The sequence below is a fragment of the Parasteatoda tepidariorum genome, chromosome 5 (assembly GCF_982258835.1).
Source record: "Parasteatoda tepidariorum strain Cologne lab strain chromosome 5, Ptep-v5.0, whole genome shotgun sequence".
Taxonomy (NCBI): Eukaryota; Metazoa; Arthropoda; class Arachnida; order Araneae; family Theridiidae; genus Parasteatoda; species Parasteatoda tepidariorum.
Window position 1 is genome coordinate 74028306 of NC_141759.1, and position 19865 is coordinate 74048170.

The 19865-nt window shown below is 27.0% G+C and overlaps 2 protein-coding genes across 2 annotated transcripts; one reads left to right on the plus strand and one right to left on the minus strand.

Moving 5' to 3' along the window:
- Window positions 1-1090: 1090 nt before the first annotated feature.
- On the minus strand, window positions 1091-7202 carry LOC107438074 (mitochondrial intermediate peptidase). Its single transcript, XM_043052486.3, has 2 exons — window positions 7148-7202; window positions 1091-3143 (listed from the first exon to the last, which is right to left on the minus strand). Exons 1-2 carry the CDS (start codon window positions 7200-7202, stop codon window positions 1114-1116), a joined length of 2085 nt encoding a protein of 694 aa, XP_042908420.2. The 3' UTR covers window positions 1091-1113.
- LOC107438075 (uncharacterized) lies at window positions 3794-19255 on the plus strand. Its single transcript, XM_016050245.4, has 9 exons — window positions 3794-4004; window positions 4970-5071; window positions 5245-5330; window positions 7328-7404; window positions 8862-9288; window positions 13865-13933; window positions 14462-14533; window positions 15599-15764; window positions 17663-19255. Exons 1-9 carry the CDS (start codon window positions 3976-3978, stop codon window positions 17742-17744), a joined length of 1110 nt encoding a protein of 369 aa, XP_015905731.2. The 5' UTR covers window positions 3794-3975; the 3' UTR covers window positions 17745-19255.
- The last annotated feature ends 610 nt before the right edge of the window (window positions 19256-19865 follow it).

Consider the following 19865-nt stretch of genomic DNA (forward strand, 5'->3'; position numbering starts at 1 on the left):
ATGTTAAAAAGAACACACACACAAAATGACATTTCAATAAGGAGTTTATTGATCACACAGTTAAAATAACTTTATTTACAATTTCTTTTTTTAATAAATACTATAAGACACATAAATATTTAAAAGAAATTTAAATGAAAATCTAATTTTTCATATATTGTCACAGCTTAAATTAGCTACTTAAAATTAAATAAAAGTAACATTTTGTCAAATTATTGCATTTATAACTATATACAAAACAAATATAAGAAAAAAAAAGTTTAATAGAAGCACACACTATTAAATAAAAACCTAATTTCTCATAAATTGTCACAGCCTAAAATAAACTACTTGAAATTAAATAAAATTAACAAATTTTGTTAAATTATTGCCTTTATAACTATATAGAAAATAAATAGTCAATGGAAAAAATTTTTACTTTTTTCTTTAAATTACTATATGCGTAACAAACATGAGACAAAAAATAAAATCTTTAGCTTAGATAATTAAATTAAATATACATAGTTTTTGCTATGTTAGTTCACAATATTGTAGTGGTAAAAAAAAGTCAAGAGTTTGAGAAAATTTTGAATAGAGATAAATTGATATGGATTATTTAATTTTAACATTTAAATCAGGAGATTCATGTAAATCAGGAGATATATGTCTACAGTATTTTCCTAGAAAAAACTTAACACAATAAGTTGAATTACTAAATTTCCATAACCTTGTTATGAGGCCTCCCATATGCAAGTATGTGTATAGATTGTTAAACTTAACTGATTTCTTTAAAAGCTCTTTCAAACATTAATTTCCTGTTTTTATCTATGTTTATGTTATACATTATTTTCTAGTTTTGAACAAAAGTCATGTGACTGCTTAATTTGTCAACAATTTTTAAATTATATTTATGAAGGAGAGTAAAAAATAGTTGTAAGAATATTATGTATATAAATAAGTACTACATATTGTTAACTATAGTAATAATAATTATAATGATAATTAATACCACAAAAAAATAATTAAATTTCAATAAATTCAAATCAGCATCAAACAATATAAGTATATAATTTTTTCTCTCTAAATAAGGCAAATAAAAACTTAGTTGGGAAACAAAACATGCAACAATAATTTTTAATTACATTTTGTGTTTATATCTTTTAATAATGCATCAGACAGCGTTTCAGGAGTAACTTTAGCTCCGAGAAATTGTTCCACCAATTGGCGTGGTGGCTTAGAGCCCCCATGTGCCAACAGTTCACTTCGATATCGTTTACCTTCTTCTCCATTAAATGGATTGTCCTTAAAATACTGATACCAAGTCCAAGATGCCACAGCACGAGACATAAGATAGGAATAATACTTGGCACCATAACCAACCAGATGGCCAAATCGCAGATGCCAGGCTGTGTTTGGAACATGGGGAAGTCCATAAAAAATACTCTGGATATGGGCAAGCAATTCAGTAGTTGAACCGAAAACTGCAAAATTGTCGCTGTGACAAGCTTGATCAAAGGCAGCATAAAAAACTTGCAGTTGCATCTCACACGCAGAAAACATTTTTTTACAGCTTTGAAGTTTGTTAACTAGGTTAAGAGGGATGGTTTCTCCAGTTTTATAATGCCTTGCAAATTTAGATACAACTCGAGGATCTGATGCAAAATATTCCATTAATACAGAAGGGACTTCTGCTAAATCAGTGGAACATCTAGTTCCAGTAACATGCTGATAAGTAGTTCTAGCCAACATAGAGTGCATGGCATGTCCCATCTCATGAAACAGATTGTCAACCATACAATGAGATAATAAAGATGGCTGGAAGAGTGAGGGATTAGGTAAATTTAACATTAATACTACAATCGGCTTCTGATAGGTATCATCAGAGCACAAGCGACCCCCTTGAATAGTAAAATGACAATCTTGGTTGGGTTTCTTAGGTCTCTCAAAAAAATCACAGTAAATATATCCAAGTATTTCATTTCCTTCAACAACACTAAGTTTTCTTACATCATCATGCCAAATTTCACCATCTTTGACGTCTTCAACTTGCAATGTAACGTTATATAACGCATTAAATATGTAATTTAAACCATCCATACATGCTCCTAGGGAAAAATAAGGTGAATAGTCAGAAATATTCATGTCAAACTCGTTGTATTTTGATTGGGCTATGAGATAAGGTACATCCCAAGGCATTAAAGCCTGTGATTTCTGACTACATTCCTGCTTCAATTTCAAGAGATGATTGTAATCTTCATTGGCATTAGTTTTTATCTTTTCATTTGTAAGTTTTAGAAACTCATGAACAAACTCTGGAGTACCAGCAATACTCCCTCGGACAGCACGGTGGGCGTATGTTGGAAAACCACACAATACGGCTAGCTTTTGTCTAGCTTTTAACAATTCTTCAAGCAGTTCTTCTTGTTGCTTCTCAGGATAAAGAAAAATTTTATATGCAGCTTCTCTAAGAAATTCATTTTTGGAATCTGAGAAAAGATCACCCACAACAACAGTATCACCATCACCAGAGAAACTATGACGGATGGACTCAGGCAACTGAGATTTAAGAACAGTTCGAGGATTCAGAGTTCGACTCATAAAATGTGACCCAACATGCAAGATATAATCATTAAACTGGACTATCTTCTCCCTGGTTTTCTTATCTAGATGTATTCCACTTTGCTCAAAATCAAATAAGAAAAGATTAGCTATGTAATTATCAGTATCATCAGTAGCACAAACATCTCCTTTTTCAACAACTTGTTTTAACTTCAGATAAAGGTCTCTGTTGGTGTTTAGTTCTTCTACTAAATTACTAATTGAAATCGAAGTTTCTTTGGCGGCATATGCAAATCTTTCTTGGGGATGCCCAATGCGTACGAATTCGGCAAGATCAGCCACTTTACATAAAGTATCCGATAACTCATCAAATACTGTAACCATTTTCCTTTTGCGCGTTGTACCGAGTATTTCCTGGATCATTACTTCAGATTTGGAAATAGCATTATCTTTAAGAAGATAAAATCCATTGGGTTCTTGAAGTTCACTGTGTTTAAAGAGTCCAGTGTTTTCTCCTAGAAATTGTGATTTCAAGGATTTCACTCTGTTTGGCCGGGTATTAAATGCTGAAGCAACTGAAGACCACGTTGTTAAATGTTTATTAAAATAATATGGCTTTAACCAAGAAGAATTTAGAAACATATTTAAATTTTTATTTATACGCATTTTTAGTGTCTTTGAATGAAAACTCTAAACTTAGAATGTATTGCTTTAAGTAACACTTTAATTTATTTATAAAAACTAATAAATATAAACTTTGATTTTTGTAAAACTTAAAGAAATTCTTATGAAAATCAAAGTTGAAAAATACAGCCCATTACATAATACTATAAATCTGCAGGAGTAGTTTAAAAATAGAAAAACAGTATTTGATTATAGAGTTTATTTAAGAAAATAATATATTTCTTATTATCTTGTGTTTTCATCAGAAGAAAAAACTATTAGTTGGTAGTAGTATTTATGCAGGATTTTGTCGAGCAGTAGATGTGTTTTATTTACGTTCCTTCATGATTAGGGCTGTCTGATAAATATTATTAACCATGCGAGATTAAGTTAGCTTACAGCTTTTTAAAACGAATAGTTCAATATATTATGAATCAATCTTTATTTAAACAGAATAGTAATTATTTATAGACAAAAAAAGTTTCCTTGAAAAATCAAACTTTCTTAACTCTACTTTTGGTAAAAATGATTTCATGACTTAAATTAATATTTTATCGGGATAGTATAAGCATGAACTGAAATTAAGAACTGAGCAGAAGTGGAGCTAAAATTATGATAGTTGAACTTTCTAAAAATTTAAGAAAAATAAAAATATCTGTTTTTGGAGAACGTTATTGTAATTTTTTAAGTGATATTTATTCTAAATTTTGTAATAAAAAAGTACAAAGTAATCCTTACACATCCCACTGAAACTATGCGCATTGATAGATTTAAATGGAATCATTTAATGAAACTTTTGAGAAGTAAATACAACTTGATTAATAGGACCTTCCATATTTATTGCTTTTGTCTTAATGTGATGGAAATATTCCGTAGATATATTATGTGTTCAGCTTTCGCACTGTGATTTTAAATGCGATCACTAGCTGTTTCAAAATATTAACTGTAAAATGTGTAAATGTAAAAACGTTTTGTGCTAAGTTGTTAATACTACTAAGTTTCCTATATTGTTTTTTGCTAATTATTTAAGCAGGCAACATATTTTGTAGTTATAAATTTTTTTCGGATTTTTTTTTTCATTCTTAAGCTTTTCTTTTGTTCTTATGATTCAGAGAGTTTATGTTATTCCTTTATCAAAAAAACGTTAAACTGCAACAATCAAATCTTGAACATTTTTCTAAAATTTTATGCGTGTTTTCTTTTGATTATATATATATATAGGTAATTGTTATTACATTTTGAAATACATTTTTAAACTCTTCTTTTTATTTTGCCTTAAAGTATTTTTTTAAAAAATCCTAAAAGCATTTTAAACCAAATTAGGGTATAATAAAACTTGTGAGTGGATACTTTAAAATTAGTAATCTCACACATGAGTTTAATTTAAATTTTATTATAAAAGTGTTAGTTCTAAATTTAACAATAATAATCAGCAATATTAGACAAAGTTGTACAATCTTAAAAAATTTTTGTCTGATGGAATTTTATTTCCTTGAGTTAATCTGCCACTTCTTATAATATATGCTTTAAAAGTCTTAAACTGTAGTTGATTTTTTGTCTAGTGATAACTAAATGCTCCAATGAGTTTTTGTAAACAATAAAAATGAATGATAAATATTTTTGATTCTCTGTACATTATAATAAAATAAGAAAAATAATTTATTTGTTCTTTTTATTTGAGAAAAATTTGATATTTATGAAATGCTAAACTTTCAACTTATAGGAAAGTTAATGATTTGGAAGCTTAACTTTTTCTTTTTTATTTCAGAGCTATTGAGTTCCTTTCTATGATTCAAACTGTATGTGAAAGGAGACGCTCTCAAGTGGAGCAATTGAATTTGAATTATTATACTATATACCTCAAGGACAGGTTAGTACTGTTTAGCAATAGTGTCAGTTAAATATTTACTCTTCATGCTTTATACTTGTCTCCTTAATAAAATTTAACTGCTTTTTAAATATTCAAAAAATTTAAAGCATTTATGTACAATGAAAGTTATTAAAGAGTTTTCAAAATGTAATGTTCTTGATATTTTTATTCAGGAAAGAAGAAGTGAAACTCAGGAAAGAAAGAGAATCTCAGAAGAAATGTGATTTAAAGAAAATTGAGACTGAAGAAGAAAAAGCTGGTATGATCAGTGGTCAGAAGTAGTTTGCTACAAGTAGTGAAACTACTGTAGTAGCTACTTTTTGTGTAGTTTGTAGTGTAGTGTACTACTTTAAAAAAAAAAATTAGTGTAGTGAATAGGACGATAAAAAACACCCCTGAAGTTTGTAGCAATTCCAGGCAACTACTTTTAACGTTAGTTAAGTGAAGAAATAAGGTTAATAATTTTTTGAATCTGATTGATAAAAATCTTTGCGGTTTTGCCAATGAACGCAATGAGAATGATCCTGTAGCCAAGTCTTAATAAAAAATTGCATATTACTAACATTTAAACTGGCTATTATGAATGCTAGCCGGTCCCGCAGTGGACTGATCGTTAAGACACGGTTCCCAGCAGCACCGAAGTCAAGCATCACTGGCTACGGTCAGTGTGCGGGTGGGTAACCACTTGGATCAGCCTGCGTAGGGACCGAGGGTGTGCGGTATGGGTCCTCGTTAAACTGTTCTACCGTAAAGTGCTCGACTTCACATGCAGGTCGTCGGGCTACCGAAGCAGGGGTGCCATCCCCTCTGCAGAGGATCAAAATTGCGATGGCATGTCTTCGGATCATCCTCAGGGATGTTTCTCAGACCGTCGCCAATAGCCCATTGTGCAGCTCTAGTGCAACGTAAATGAACAACAACAGCGAATGCTAGCCAACTTATCACTTTGGCCACTCCTACAAAAGCAAATTTACATTCAGTAAACATTGATGTTATTTCAAATGGAAAGGAATTTGTTTTCTTCGTTATTTTCGATGTGCTTTATTTCTTAAAACAAATTAAAGAGCATTAAAAAAATAACAATTTTGTACATACTTAATAATCTCAATCGTTTTTTAAATTAAATATCCCTTATGAGAAAGGCGTAAATAGTTTAAAGAACAAATTCATAAATGCTTAAGAATAACAAAATGGTTCTTAAAACATCAATACATATTTCTTAATAATTCCTCTTGTTTAAATAAGCCAATTTCATATTCAAAACCGTTTTTGACATATTTGTAAATTAAATTCTCTAACAAAGTTTGTCTTTTAGAAGTAGTTACTACATTTCAGAAGTAGTTTGTAGTCACTACATTTAAAAAGAAAGTAGTTGTAGCTGTAGTTAACTACTTTTGTAATAAAGTAGTTAATTACAAAAGTAATGTAGTTTGCCGACCCACTGGGTATGTTTAATTAAATGTTATGAGACACTAACAGGCTATAATCTATTTCACTTTAAAAAATTTTAAGGGTTCGACAAATGTGTATCAGTACTAATCCATAAAACATGGAGCCACAAAAGTTTAGTGTGAGAGGGGGCACACTTTTTGTTTTTAAAAATGTGTTCATTTATTTTAAGTCTTGTGTATATATGCATATTTATTTTTTATATGTATTAATATTTATAATTGTAAGTATAAAAATTTAAATTAACAGTTTTCTGCAAACAAAAAGTAGGACCCCTCACGCTGTGCCTATGCCAGGCCAAATTTAATGTGGACAATCTTAGTGAATTGTATATTTTTACTGATAACATTTTATTTCATAAGTTCATTTTCAGTTCACTTTAAAGAATATAAATCAAAATTCCTATTGACTTATTTTATAAATTATAATTATGACAAATTATTTGATAAGTTATATAATTGCAAGTTACATTTTATTTATTTAATGTATGTGTAAAATCAAGTGATTTTTTTATCTTTTAAGGATTTTTTTTTGTTAAAGTTATTATAGCTTGAAAAAAGTGCTATAATTTTTTCTGTTTGAGAGGGAAGTAGATTTCAAACCAAAAAAAATATTCTGCGGAAGTATTAAGATTTGAGAATTTTCTGCACCCTTTGGTAAAAATTGGCTCTACTGATTTCATTATTACCCTTGCATGTATCTGTATTATATATTTATGTACATTGTTATCAAAATTTATAAATTATGTTACCTTTTATTTACAAGTCAATATACTATTATTTTTTGCTTTTATTATATTTTCTACAGAAATTGATGGCTTGGAAGTGCTTGCTTTAGCAGATTTAGTTTTACAAAAAGCTCAAGTTATCAGAAGTAAAAGCAAAGTAATGATATTGCACTAATTTGTTATTTTCTACATTGGTTTCATGTAAAGTTTTGTATGAATCTTTCCTTCGCTAAATCATTTCCTTCTAACTCAATCCAAGTTTCTTCAGTTGTTATATTAATTAATTGTTATTCTTTTGATATAGCAAAATTTTTTTAATGTATGTTAACTCATTATTTATTTGTTTATATTATTTCATTTAAGTTATAAATTATTTTTGTTGTGAACAATTGTTATTATTTAAGGGATATCAATTTGTAACATGAAATTTACTATGATGCATAATTTTAATTTAGGAATTCAGTTTGGACGTTAAAAAAATTTATCAATATATGCAGATGTTACTTTTTAAATTAGAAACTAAAGCAATTTTTTATTGTATTAGTTGAATGTTGTACTACAATTGTTGTGCTGAAATTTGTTACTGAGATTTTTTATCTCACTTTTAACAATTTTCTATCTATTTATTTAAAGTTTTAATAATTATTTTCTTTAGGGCTGTTAATTTTGTACTCGTGTTGTATTTTAAATTTATCATTAAAACATTTGTAGTTAATTATAATGCTTAAAATTTAAACTGGATTGTATTTTAATTATTAATTTTAAGCAAGAAATGCAGATAGACTTATGATACTGAATTATATTTGATATTTGTGATTTTTGAAATTTATACTAAGTTATAAAAGGAAATAGGACTTTTTGTACAATCCTTTCACAGAATTTAAATTAATAAAAACCATTTCTACACAAAATTAAGTTAGTAATAACTATCATTTCTTGAAATTTCATTTTATAAAAATGATCCCTTTAAAGTATTCTTTGCTTCCAATTCTGAAACTTTAGCACAAAAATGCAAACTGAACTTGTCCATAAATAAAACATGCAAAGTAAAGCTCGCATTTGTGAATGAAAGTTTATAAGTAATGTTTGAACATATTTTTATCCAGACACTATTTACACTTTTTTGAAATATGGCATTCTCTACTTTTAAAATTATTGAGATACATACCTATTATTCAGCTGTGGCTAATTATCTCTAAATATAGTTAGTTTTATGTCTCTAAAGTTTTGTTATGGTTGATAGTTTTGTTATGGTCTCATATGGTTGAGAGGATAAAATGCCTGTGTCATTTTTTTTATAAGGCATTGCAAAAAAAAAAAGTAAAGAACGGTTTTTCTTACTATATTTTCTCAATTTGCTATAAATATTTGATTCAAAATAAATACTTTTAATATTTTTGGTAAAATATATTGACTGTTAGAATTAAGCTTAAAGAAATGTTTTCGAAAATAATATAAATTTTTCAAAATTATATTATTTTCAAAAAATGGATCACAAAAAAAGAAATTAATCCAGAAGCACCTCTGTTATAGTGATTTTTCAAAGTGTCATTTAAAACAAAATTTTTGCCTATGAATTTTGTGGTTTAGACTGAATTGCATTTTTATTTTCAGTTTTCATCACAACTCTTATCAACACTTACAACCACATCTTCAGAATCCATCTTGTGTAATGAGAAACAAAATACAACAACTATGAAGATGACTATCACTGCAGATTCACAAAATCATATGGCGTTACTTCGATGTAACAGTGCCCCTAATGCCTTTACTTCAAAAGTACGAAGAGGACTTCAGTCTAAATCTGTTAATGATTTTACCTCAAAAACAGAACCCTGCACATCAAGCTCTATCTCAAACTCTAAAAAACATCCTACGGCTCAAACTTTATTTCGGCAGAAAAACACTTTGCTCAATTCAAATGTTGGATGTATATCAAGCAAAAATTTCAAAGATTTGAAATGTTTAACTGTAAATAGTTCTCTTAATCAACATAAAAGAAAGGATAAAAGTTCCATCAAAGGTGAAACCAACTCTTCAGGTAAAAATATGTATTTAAGTTATAAAATATATGCATTAACATTTTTATTATACAATGTACTTGTTATATATATATAAAATATAATCAGGTTTAGATTTTTTGGATGCATACATACATGAGTGAGTGTTGTAAATTTTTGGCGCAAGAGCCATAGTTTGGCTATACCGCGCCTAAAACTAGATTAAAAGGTCACATAACATAGTTAAAATTAAAACACAAGGTTAAAAACTACATATTTTAGTTCAAATCCAAATACGAGGTTAAATTTGAAGAATCTTGGTTACAATCAAAACAACTGAAGTAATTTGGCTAAAATCAATATAATTAGATAAAACTGGTTAATTTATTAAAATTTGAACTAAATCGAATTATAAAATCTGATGTCTTTAAGGTAAAGCATTAAGTTAGGATGAGGTGGGTCTCCAAGTAAATACATTAAGGTTGGAAAGTAGCAGTTAAAGTACTGGCTTCTTTTCAATTTAAATTTTAAACACCGTGTCAAGAAATGTTTAACAGTAAGAGGTACATGGCAAAAATTGCATGTTGGAGCAGTTTCATTTAAAATTAAATGTTTATGCTTTAAACGAGTATGACCAATTCGCAATCTGTTAATGAGGACTTATGATTTTCTGTTTTGGTAACATGGTGTAAATGGTTTAAGTAATGGTTTTATTTCGTGCAGTTTGTTATTTAGTTCACTATCCCAGTCAACTTGTCTTTGCTGCGTCAGTGAATCCGCAATCAATTTTTGAACATCATGTAAACTTAGTGATTTATTAGAGAGATTGTGTGTTGACTTGGCTATTGAATCAGCTTTTTCATTACCTGGAATGCCTACATGGTTTGGGATCCAAACAAATATTATTTCAAAGCTATTGTTACTGAGGTTTAAATATGTATTTATTATATGATGGAGCATACATACATGAAATTTCATGGTAGTTTCAGGGGTAAAATAAACTCTTTTCAGATAAAATGTATGCATTGATTATTTTAAAATATATCTATTTATAATATATCTTTTTATAATATATCTATTTATAATTTAGTATTTTCGGATTTTCCATAATGGATAATCAAGCTCTAATTTTTCAGAAGCATGTGTAAGTAGAAACACATAATGGTCTCATAGTTAACAATTCTTTTAATATTAATGCAATCATTCATAGAGTATTTCATTGCTTAGAAGTAAAAATAATTAATTAAGATTCATTAATTAAAACTTAGAAAACAGAAAATGTGCTCAAAAATTATAAAACAAAAGTTTTAACTGTGTAATACTTTAAAAATAGCAATAAAATTATCATTTAATTTGTGATGCTTTATTTCCAATAACTTATTATACTAGTAAATTCATAACATGAAGAAAATTTTTCTATGTAAATTATTCTATTGTATAATAAAAGCGAGTAAGATGAAATTTAATTACTATTTATTCTGTGACTGAAAAAAACTTAAATCTGCATTTCATAATATAAATGTTTCATGAAAGTAGTAAATTTATGTTTTTGCTCTGTGTCTTACTCTGTTAAAACTATCAATGATGTGTGTCCTTTAATTTTTTTTTTTTTACTATCCAACAATATTTGTGAAAAAAAAAGATTAATCTGTTTGAATGTCCCCTTGTATATGTCCCCTACTTTTCTTTAAAAAAATTTAGATTTATTTTTATTCTTTTAAGCAAAATTTATGAAATGTAAATTTTTAAATGGGAGGAACAAACTAGTGATTAGCCACATTTTATCCAATGCTAAAATTTTTACAACAAACTATTTCTTAGTTTTGTTATCAGATCGATACTTTACAAGTTACTTAAATTTCCTCTTGATAACAACGCAACGTTTAGAAATATTTTATTGCTTATAAAAGTCTTCTATGTATTTCAGTAATTTTCTATTTTCTGAATTGATAAAAATGTAACTAAAATTATTTTTATTATTTGCTTTATTTATAACACTTATTATATTTTTAAAAATGACTTTTTTTTACTTCTAATCTCTTATCTGAGTCAGTGTAACCTATATCTGACTACTGCTGTAAAAACACATCATTTCGCAATGATGTAAAATATACTTTTATGGGGGAAAAAAGGTTGGGCATTTATGCTTTGACAAATTTTATTTTTTTATGTGGACTATCTTTTTAGCTTTAAAATGTAGCTATTTGATTTCAGATCAAAATATCAATACAGTCAATTCTTAATGTCTCAAAATTGGACACTTAGTACAAAAAATTATTAATTAAAGAAGATTCTATTATTGTTTGCTAAAAAAAGTTTGTGACTTTTACCTATTTTCTTAAAGTAACCATATCAAATAATGATCCTTTATTAATTTATACTACTTAAGAATTGTTAAACGATGTGCTGCATGGTATTTCAAACTCTTTTGCAGTTTTCTTTTTCAAACCTTCTTTCACTTTAACAAGGCTTTGCTCTATACATCTATAAAAAGAATATTTAATTTTCTTTTATAACTATTATTTTGAACCAAAGACTCACAGAAGATCTCACCTTCAAAATATTATTTTAGAGTGATTTTTAATTTTAGCAGTTTTAGGTAACTTGAATAAAAGTAAATAGACATAAGTTCAGATGTTGTTTCTTTTACCTGTTATTGCAATAGTTTGGATTATAGGAATTTCTGAATTCTTCAAAACCATTGGCATGATGAATCCTTCTTAAAATTTATTTAATTAACCATTCAATCGAAACCAACAACCTCATTCATTTCTTCATTATCTGTCGTCCCTTTCATGAATTTATAGAATAAAAAGCAGTAGAAAGGATCATCGCATGTGCATTACAATACTATTAACTGAAACAGATAAGAAAAAGAACAAGTTTTTTTTAACTTTCCTTTAAGGATCAATAGAAATTTAGTTTTCATTATGTTCCTTGTAATCGATGCATTCTTTCTTTCTAAAGTTTACGTGATGTTTTCCAACTGAAGCTTTAATATTTTTATTTGATTTTATGTATTTAAATTTTTGATGGTATTTGTCGAATATTTTTTTTTAACTTATCAGGAGAAGAGCTTAAAAACTACAAAACAAGGTTCTTTTTGAATTAAGAAACTTGAGCAGATAATTTTTTCCTTCAAGTTATTAGGAAATTTGTGATACCAAAGTTTGAGTTAGATAGGTTTAACTATATTTATTCTAATAATATATTGCTGTGAATACAAATGTCTTATTCTTCAAGATTTTAAGAATGAAATAATTCAGTTACTATTCCTCATCTTTTCCAAAAAAAAAACAAAAAAAAATTTTCATGATGGGATAGCAATTCCCAAATTTTTAGCTAGTTTAGATTTTTAGCAATTTCAGCTTTAGACAATATTTAACCTTTTTGCTTCAGGGGTGGCTTTGTTTGAAACGTTCGCTCGGGATAAAGCAGTAGCGAAAGGAATTATACTGCAAGATGGGGTTTTGCACGACTAAACCTAAGTTTAGAATAATGAAAAAAATAATGAAGTTTTAGTCCTACTACCTTAATTTTGGGTATCATTTTAGATTATTACATAATCTGTCATATACACTCAAACTAGACTTTAAAAATGTTTTTCCTTCAATTTACATGTAAATACATTAAAAAATTTGTTTACCTTTCAGAAATAATTTTTGAAAGTGCTATTCCAATTATTTCAAAGTTTTAATTGTCGAAGCACATTTATATACTTTCAAATTAATAAAAAAAACATGCCAAAAGGTTATTTACAAGAAGAAATAACAAAATTTAAAGTGAAGATTTAGTATAGAAAGTCTCGAACCACAGAGAAACGCTAAGTTGTATATTGCATGATTTGTAGGCGTAAAATGTTTGTTGCATTTTTCTTTCAGCACGGTTTGTGAGCAAACTATGCGCTTTCTCTGGCTTTTTTCTCCCTTTTTGTTTTCCTTTCTCTTTTTTGTCATATGAGTATATTCCTCCTTTGATAAATAATAGTTTCTCGACATAATAATCTAGAGTAAGAAGGAGAAGGGAGCAAAATATTTCCGAACACAATAAAAACAGTAACAAAAATGATGCTGAAACCTTAAAAGACCTTCACATAGTATCAAAAAAAATTTAAACAAAGTTTCAGAGAGCTATCAGAAGCATGTTTATATCATATGGAAGTTAAAGAGCCGACTTCTGTTAGTTTAAATTACAATTTCTCCCCTCCCTAGCCACAGTTGATGATCAAAATGCCAAAGACCGTCAGAATATGATCAATCTGGACGATCAGAATACTAGAGCTGCGTTTAGTTTTGTAATGGACACAGAGTGCATCTAGTGGTCATAAAAAATTGTTTCAGCATGTATGCACTGCTCTTTCACTGGGCTAGTTCTTCAACAATGCATGGGTGAACCGCCCGGTCCTGAGATAAGTTCGTATGAAATGCATATATGATTTGCCTAGCGGGAAGTGTTTAAGTACTTCATAACAATGTTTTGGATTTTAATTTTAGTAAGTCTTCAAGATTTCATAATGGATCCTTTAATATTCTAGTGTATTTATATATTATATACTAAGTTGTTGATATTTTTATTATGCTATATACCATTCTAAGTTGCTTATTCTACTTAGATTAGGTGCATCTGAAAACCCACATCATCATCCTCCTCCTTTGACATATCAATCTTTTAAGCAGGATCTAACCAGTAAGAGCTTTTTATTTATTGTGTTACACATTATTTTTATCAGCATTTTTTAAATGAATAAATATTTTTCTTATAAATGCAGAGTTAATTTTTTTTATCTCACTTTTTGAAGAAAAATATTAAAAAATAAATAACTTTAGGAACAGCTTGCTATTTGTAATTATTAAAATGTACGAAATTATGGAAATATTAAATATTTTTTAATTGCAAAAAGAGGGATGAAGCAAATGAAATCATAATACAAAAAAATATTGTGAAGTATGAAAAAATAAATTTAACTTTAAAAATTTAATAAGAATAAGTGATTTTTAAGGTAATGAATCTGGGAGGAGTGATTAACGGATTTATTTGTGAAAATTTGTTTTTAAAACTAAGTATTTGATTTTTATACCTGTTGTTTTTGAGCCTCTGTTTCATTACAATTATTGTTAGTTAATTAATATTGAAAGTATCATAATCTGAAAATTTTATGTGTCAGCTTATCTATTTCTAAAGACCTCTTTTTACAAATTTCTATTTATTTTTTAGAAAAATGTTGTCTAAAATCAAATTTCCAATTTCCAAGCAGTGGTTTTTGGTATTCTTTCATTAATTTTAAAAGTAAGTACAATGATTTCATGAAGTATTTAATGCATATTAAAAATTAGTTTCTTTCTTTTTGAATTATTTCGAAGTTATGTTTATCCTTATTATTTTATGCCTTATTTTTTAATGTTATTTAATTAGGTACTGAGCTTAAGTCTTTAAGCTGATAACAAATATTTTTTTATGCCAGTTTTTTTATTTTTAAAGTAAATGAGTTTGTGTCTTTTTCGAGCTCTTCTTTTGTCCTATGATAAGAACCTATTTTTTGTACAATGCGTAACTATGTATACAAAAGCATTCCATAACATTTGAAAGTGCAGTAAGTTAAAACTGCTTTGAAGGAAATGTTCGTGTAATTAAAAATGTTAAATAAGAGCAATTTTTACTTCTTTAAAGATTAAATACTTATTTTTATTTTAATGCATATTTATAAAAATCATTAACTTTTTACATTAATTTGATTATAATAACAAAAAATTACATCACTTCCGATGCACCTGTTTCAGTTAACTTTTTGACTCGCCACATGCTCTATCCAAAAGCAATATAATAAAGTATGACAATATATAAAGTATCCAAAGAATATAATAAAGTGAAGCAAATTAACTGCGAAGTTCTCGTTAAAATGTCAATTAACTTTACAAACAAGTGGAAAAAAATTTTCTATTGTTTTTGTTTTTTTAGTATAATGGATATTTTGTGACATATCAGAATTTAACTTTTTGAAACTCAACTTCAGTATTATTCTGGAACAAAAAAAATATTACAATTAAATGTATTTTAGTATAATTTCATTCAAAAAATTCAAACATATGCAATATGAAATTAATAAATGCGACAAAAAGAGTGAATCAATACAACTAAACGTAGCAAAACTTTTTAGAGTTGTGGATAAGTGCAGTTTCTTTTTATGAACTTTGAGTAAATATGTTACTTGCCATTTAATAGCTTGTTAAATCTTTGAAATGTTGTTAATTTCACTCATTATAATTTTTTTCTTCCTTTTCTTGATAATATCTGTTACTATACTGTGTATTCATATAATTAATTTTTTTTCTTTACATAATAATATATTTACAGACAAAGAATCTCTTATGGGTTTGTCTAAATGCAACTCCACTGAAAATTTCCGTAGAGTAGTGAATCTAATGTTTGAAATTCAGGAAATGATGATGTGGATTGACCTTCTGAGTTTCATTGGAGATGAAATCTTTCCAAGTTTAAAATTTTTAAAGAAAAGTGATAAGTAAATATTTCTGATTCTTATCATTATCTACTAAGTATAGGGATACCATTCACAGCGGTTTGTTCTAGACAGTGTCTCCATAATTTTAAATTATAAATGTTTGCATAACATTCACCTCCTGCTATGAAAAATCATATTACTGCTCATTGTTCTGCTGTGAATACATCCACCTTAACTAGACTTTACATTCACTTTAAATGATCTCATGCAAACTGGTTTATCGCTTAGATGTAATCTGCAGAGCACTTCTTTTGCCTTATTTTATGACATCGAAGTGTGGAGCTTTTATTGCTACTAAACTCCTGGCGCAGTGAACCGTGTACTATTTACTTTTGGGCAACCTTTTTAAAATATAACTCATAGTGAATATGATGTTATATTTTTGAAATAATTAATTCTTAACTATATTTTCTAAGAATATTATATTCTATCTACCTGCTGGTAAAAAAATAGAAAATAATTAAAATAAGTAATTAATAAAGACAAATAATTAATAAAGACAAAAAGTTAGAAGACAGAAGTTTTAGTACTATAAATAAGTACTTATTTAAGTACTATAAGTATAAGTACCAAAAAGCAGAGTAAATTATATATTTCACATTTTTTTGTATTCTATGTTCAAGCACTGATTATTGTTTCTAGTATTGATACATTTCTGCCTAATTGTTTTTGTGTTATTTTTCTTATTGATTATTTTATCACTAATAATTAAATTGGCTTGGTAAAAGTTACATTTTTGCAACACTAATAAGCTATTGGCGGCATGACAGTTCGTGATTCATTCTTATTGATGTACCGAAAGACAATATTAGTGCATGTGTGTACCAACTACTACAATTTAGGTCGGTGAACAAATAGTGATAATAATAACAGAACCTTGACACCACACTCTGCAACTGACTTCTCCAGTTTTGAAACCACTAGGAACATTGCAGTGAATTTTGAACTATTGAGACATGATCAGAAAAAGTGCTAATAGATTGCATCATCCATCCTTGTTACTCCAACCCATAAACATTTCACAAAAAGTTATATTTCATTGCAAAATTGCACTGAAATATTCTTTAATTTAACATAATTGAACTCAGTACTTCTAAAATAAATGTTTTTCTGAAATTTTCCTAAACCTGCTTCTGCTTGAACCTGCTTTTTTAGTAATCACTGATTATTATTGCCTTTTTAATAACACAAATACCTGAACACATTATGAAATTTAAAGCACATATTTATTTATATGTTTTTACTATGTATTTGAGTGCCTGATTAAGCCTAAATTTAACATATAAGTTAAAAAGTAGTTTTCATACATCTATATTTTTATTTTTGCATTTAATATATTGACTTATACTGCACAAAAAAGGAATAACATCAATCTAAAATCGGAGAACATAACTTTAAGCTCTTGATGATGAATTTTTACTTTCGATAATATCTAAGTAGCAATTTTCAATATTTGTTTTCCACTTTGCAAACGGAAAAAGAACTCTATTTAAATAAATGCATGGGTTAAAAAAAATTCTTGATCCTGGGAAGCTCTAGTAAAAAATAACGTGAATGGTATAAAACTTTTTTACTTTAACTTAAGCTACATAATTTATGTAATTCATGACTTCATTATAGTGAAGAATTTATAATATATTTTTTGAATAACTATAAGTTATTATTTTATTAAAGTAAATTTTATACTGTTTGTCTACAATAAAAATCTAATTTTAATAAGCTCAAGGAAAACTGTCCGAAACTACTCATATTAAAATATTTTTCCTATGTGTTGCATTTTGTGTTGTTGTTTTTTACATTGTTATAATACACTATATTATTTATATCATTTTATTTTTTTCATTTATATAAAAAAAAATTGTGTCACTTTTAATTATATTTATTTTAATTTGCTATAGGAATGTTGTTCGTCTATGTAGTTATCTATCAAGCATTTACCATGAAAGTCTTCAAAGAAAACCTATGTTAAATTTTGATTGATAAAATTGAATTATTATTAATTTATGTGTCAATATTGTTGATAACTGTATTTATCTATCCTAAAGTTGTACTATTATTATTTGTTTGAATTTAATTTTTGTTGACATTATTTAGATATGTAAGGTATTCATAATTAAAATTTTATAAAGTATTGAACAGTATAATTTAATGTTATAAATTTAGTCATTTTGAAATAGAAATAATTATTCAGGACAATAGGTGGAAAAGTTTGTAAAGAACTGAATGAAAAAAACTGAAAAACTGGTTAAATTGAAAGAAAAAAATTTTTTTTCCTCACCTCCCTATTACTTGACTTTTTGACCTATGAGCCTTGAAATAGTTTCAAAATGAAACTTCCCTTACTTTTCCACATCTTATATGATACTCATTATGTCTTCAAATAAATTGTGCTTGCTCAATCTTAAAAAATGCTTCCAAAATTTTGAAATTTTCAGGCTGTGTAACGTGGCAAATTCCGAGAATTTCTGAGAAATATCACTGAAATGTTTTATTTTTAAGTCAAATACATTTTAAATTCTTGACAGAAAGATGAATTATTTGATAATTATAAGTCTTAATTTTTTTTAGAAGGAAATGTATTTCTCTCTCCCTCGTGTAATTGTGTAAATTCATCCCTAGTGTAAATTCATTTATTTATTTATTTATTATTTTATTCCTTGCTGCCAAAGAAGTTTTTTCAGATTTGCTCTGCATTAAGAAAAACACATTTAGTCTAATTTGTACTAATCTAAAAATAAAAAAAAAGGTTTCTGCATTGTGTATTATTGAATGGTACAAATAAGAAAATAATTAATAGAAAGCATTTTCGAATGCACGCATAAATATAAATAATATTTTCAATAAAAAATTAAATAAAAATGTTATGACATGTTTTTAAATACATAAATCTTTAGTATTTATTTAATATGAGAGTATATGAAAAAGTCTAACTTTGTTTTAACATGTACTGTTAAAGTATAGTTAAAATTTGTGTACTTGAGTTAATACCATACCATTTATTTTTTTTTTTTGGGGGGAGGGATTAATTTAAGGAAATATTGTGAAAGAAGTGATATTGGAAAGTTCAGTATAAAAAAGTGGAAAAAATTGGAAATATAAACCACATATCATTCAGAGCTTTTGTTCATTCTAAATGAATAAAATTTCATTTAAAAAAAATCTGAATTTTTTTAACTCTATTTCAATGCTCCTATCAACCATTGGGCATTTATTATTAAAAACATTTCGTAAAAGCAACCTTTTTTACACATGCATAATTTTTTTAGCATCTTAAACAAATGTTCTAGAAAAAAGCTCTAAAAACGTTTGGATGTGCAATTTTTTAGTTATTACTAATTATGATAATGATGCTAATAAAGTGATGATAAGAAATTACTTTTTTTTTACTCTATTTTATAAATAGTAATTTTGGATTAGGTCTATTAAAGCGTTAAGAAAAAGCAACCGTTTTTTACCCATGTATAATTTCTTTAACATAAAAAAAAAAACAAATATTCAAGAAGGAAATCCCAAAAGCTTTTGATTATGCAATTTTTGAATCATTATTAATTTTGATAATGATGCAGAAAGTGATTGTAAGAAAACACTGTTTTTTTACTATGCTGTAAATGATAGTAATTTTAGATTAGGTCTATTAAAGCATTAAGAAAAAGCATTTATTTTTTACGCATGTATAATATCTTTAACATAAAAAAAAAAAATATTCTAGAAAGAAACCCTAAAAACTTTTAAAGTGCAATTTTTGGGTCATTATTAATAATAATGATGCATAAAGTGAAGCTAAGAAAACATTGTTTTTTCATTATGCTGTCACAAACAATAATTTGATTATGAATTATTTAAATATTTATTCAGGTTGAAAATATGATAGACTGAATTTTGTATTGTATTTTATTGTGTCTCTTATATTTCTCTCCTCAATCTAGTGTCCACTTACTTTTTTCATTCAAGCTCTTATCCTCTTAGTGAAAGTTTGAATTTATAACTTATTAAGTGCATAAAATTAAAAGTTATGTGTAAATTAACTTAACATGCATTTCTGATCAACACCTTATTTTTTATTGAATACATAGGAAAAAGAACAACTTTATTATGTCTGAT

Coding starts and splice junctions, on each gene's coding strand:
- LOC107438075 (XM_016050245.4), top strand. CDS start 3,976: ATGGAATCATTTAATGAAACTTTTGAGAA. Junction 4,005..4,969: donor TTTAATGAAACTTTTGAGAA/GTAAATACAACT, acceptor TTTTTATTTCAG/AGCTATTGAGTTCCTTTCTA. Junction 5,331..7,327: donor GACTGAAGAAGAAAAAGCTG/GTATGATCAGTG, acceptor TATTTTCTACAG/AAATTGATGGCTTGGAAGTG.
- LOC107438074 (XM_043052486.3), bottom strand. CDS start 7,202: ATGAAATCAGTAGAGCCAATTTTTACCAAAGGGTGCAGAAAATTCTCA. Junction 3,144..7,147: donor CAGAAAATTCTCAAATCTTA/ATACTTCCGCAG, acceptor AGCCATATTATT/TTAATAAACATTTAACAACG.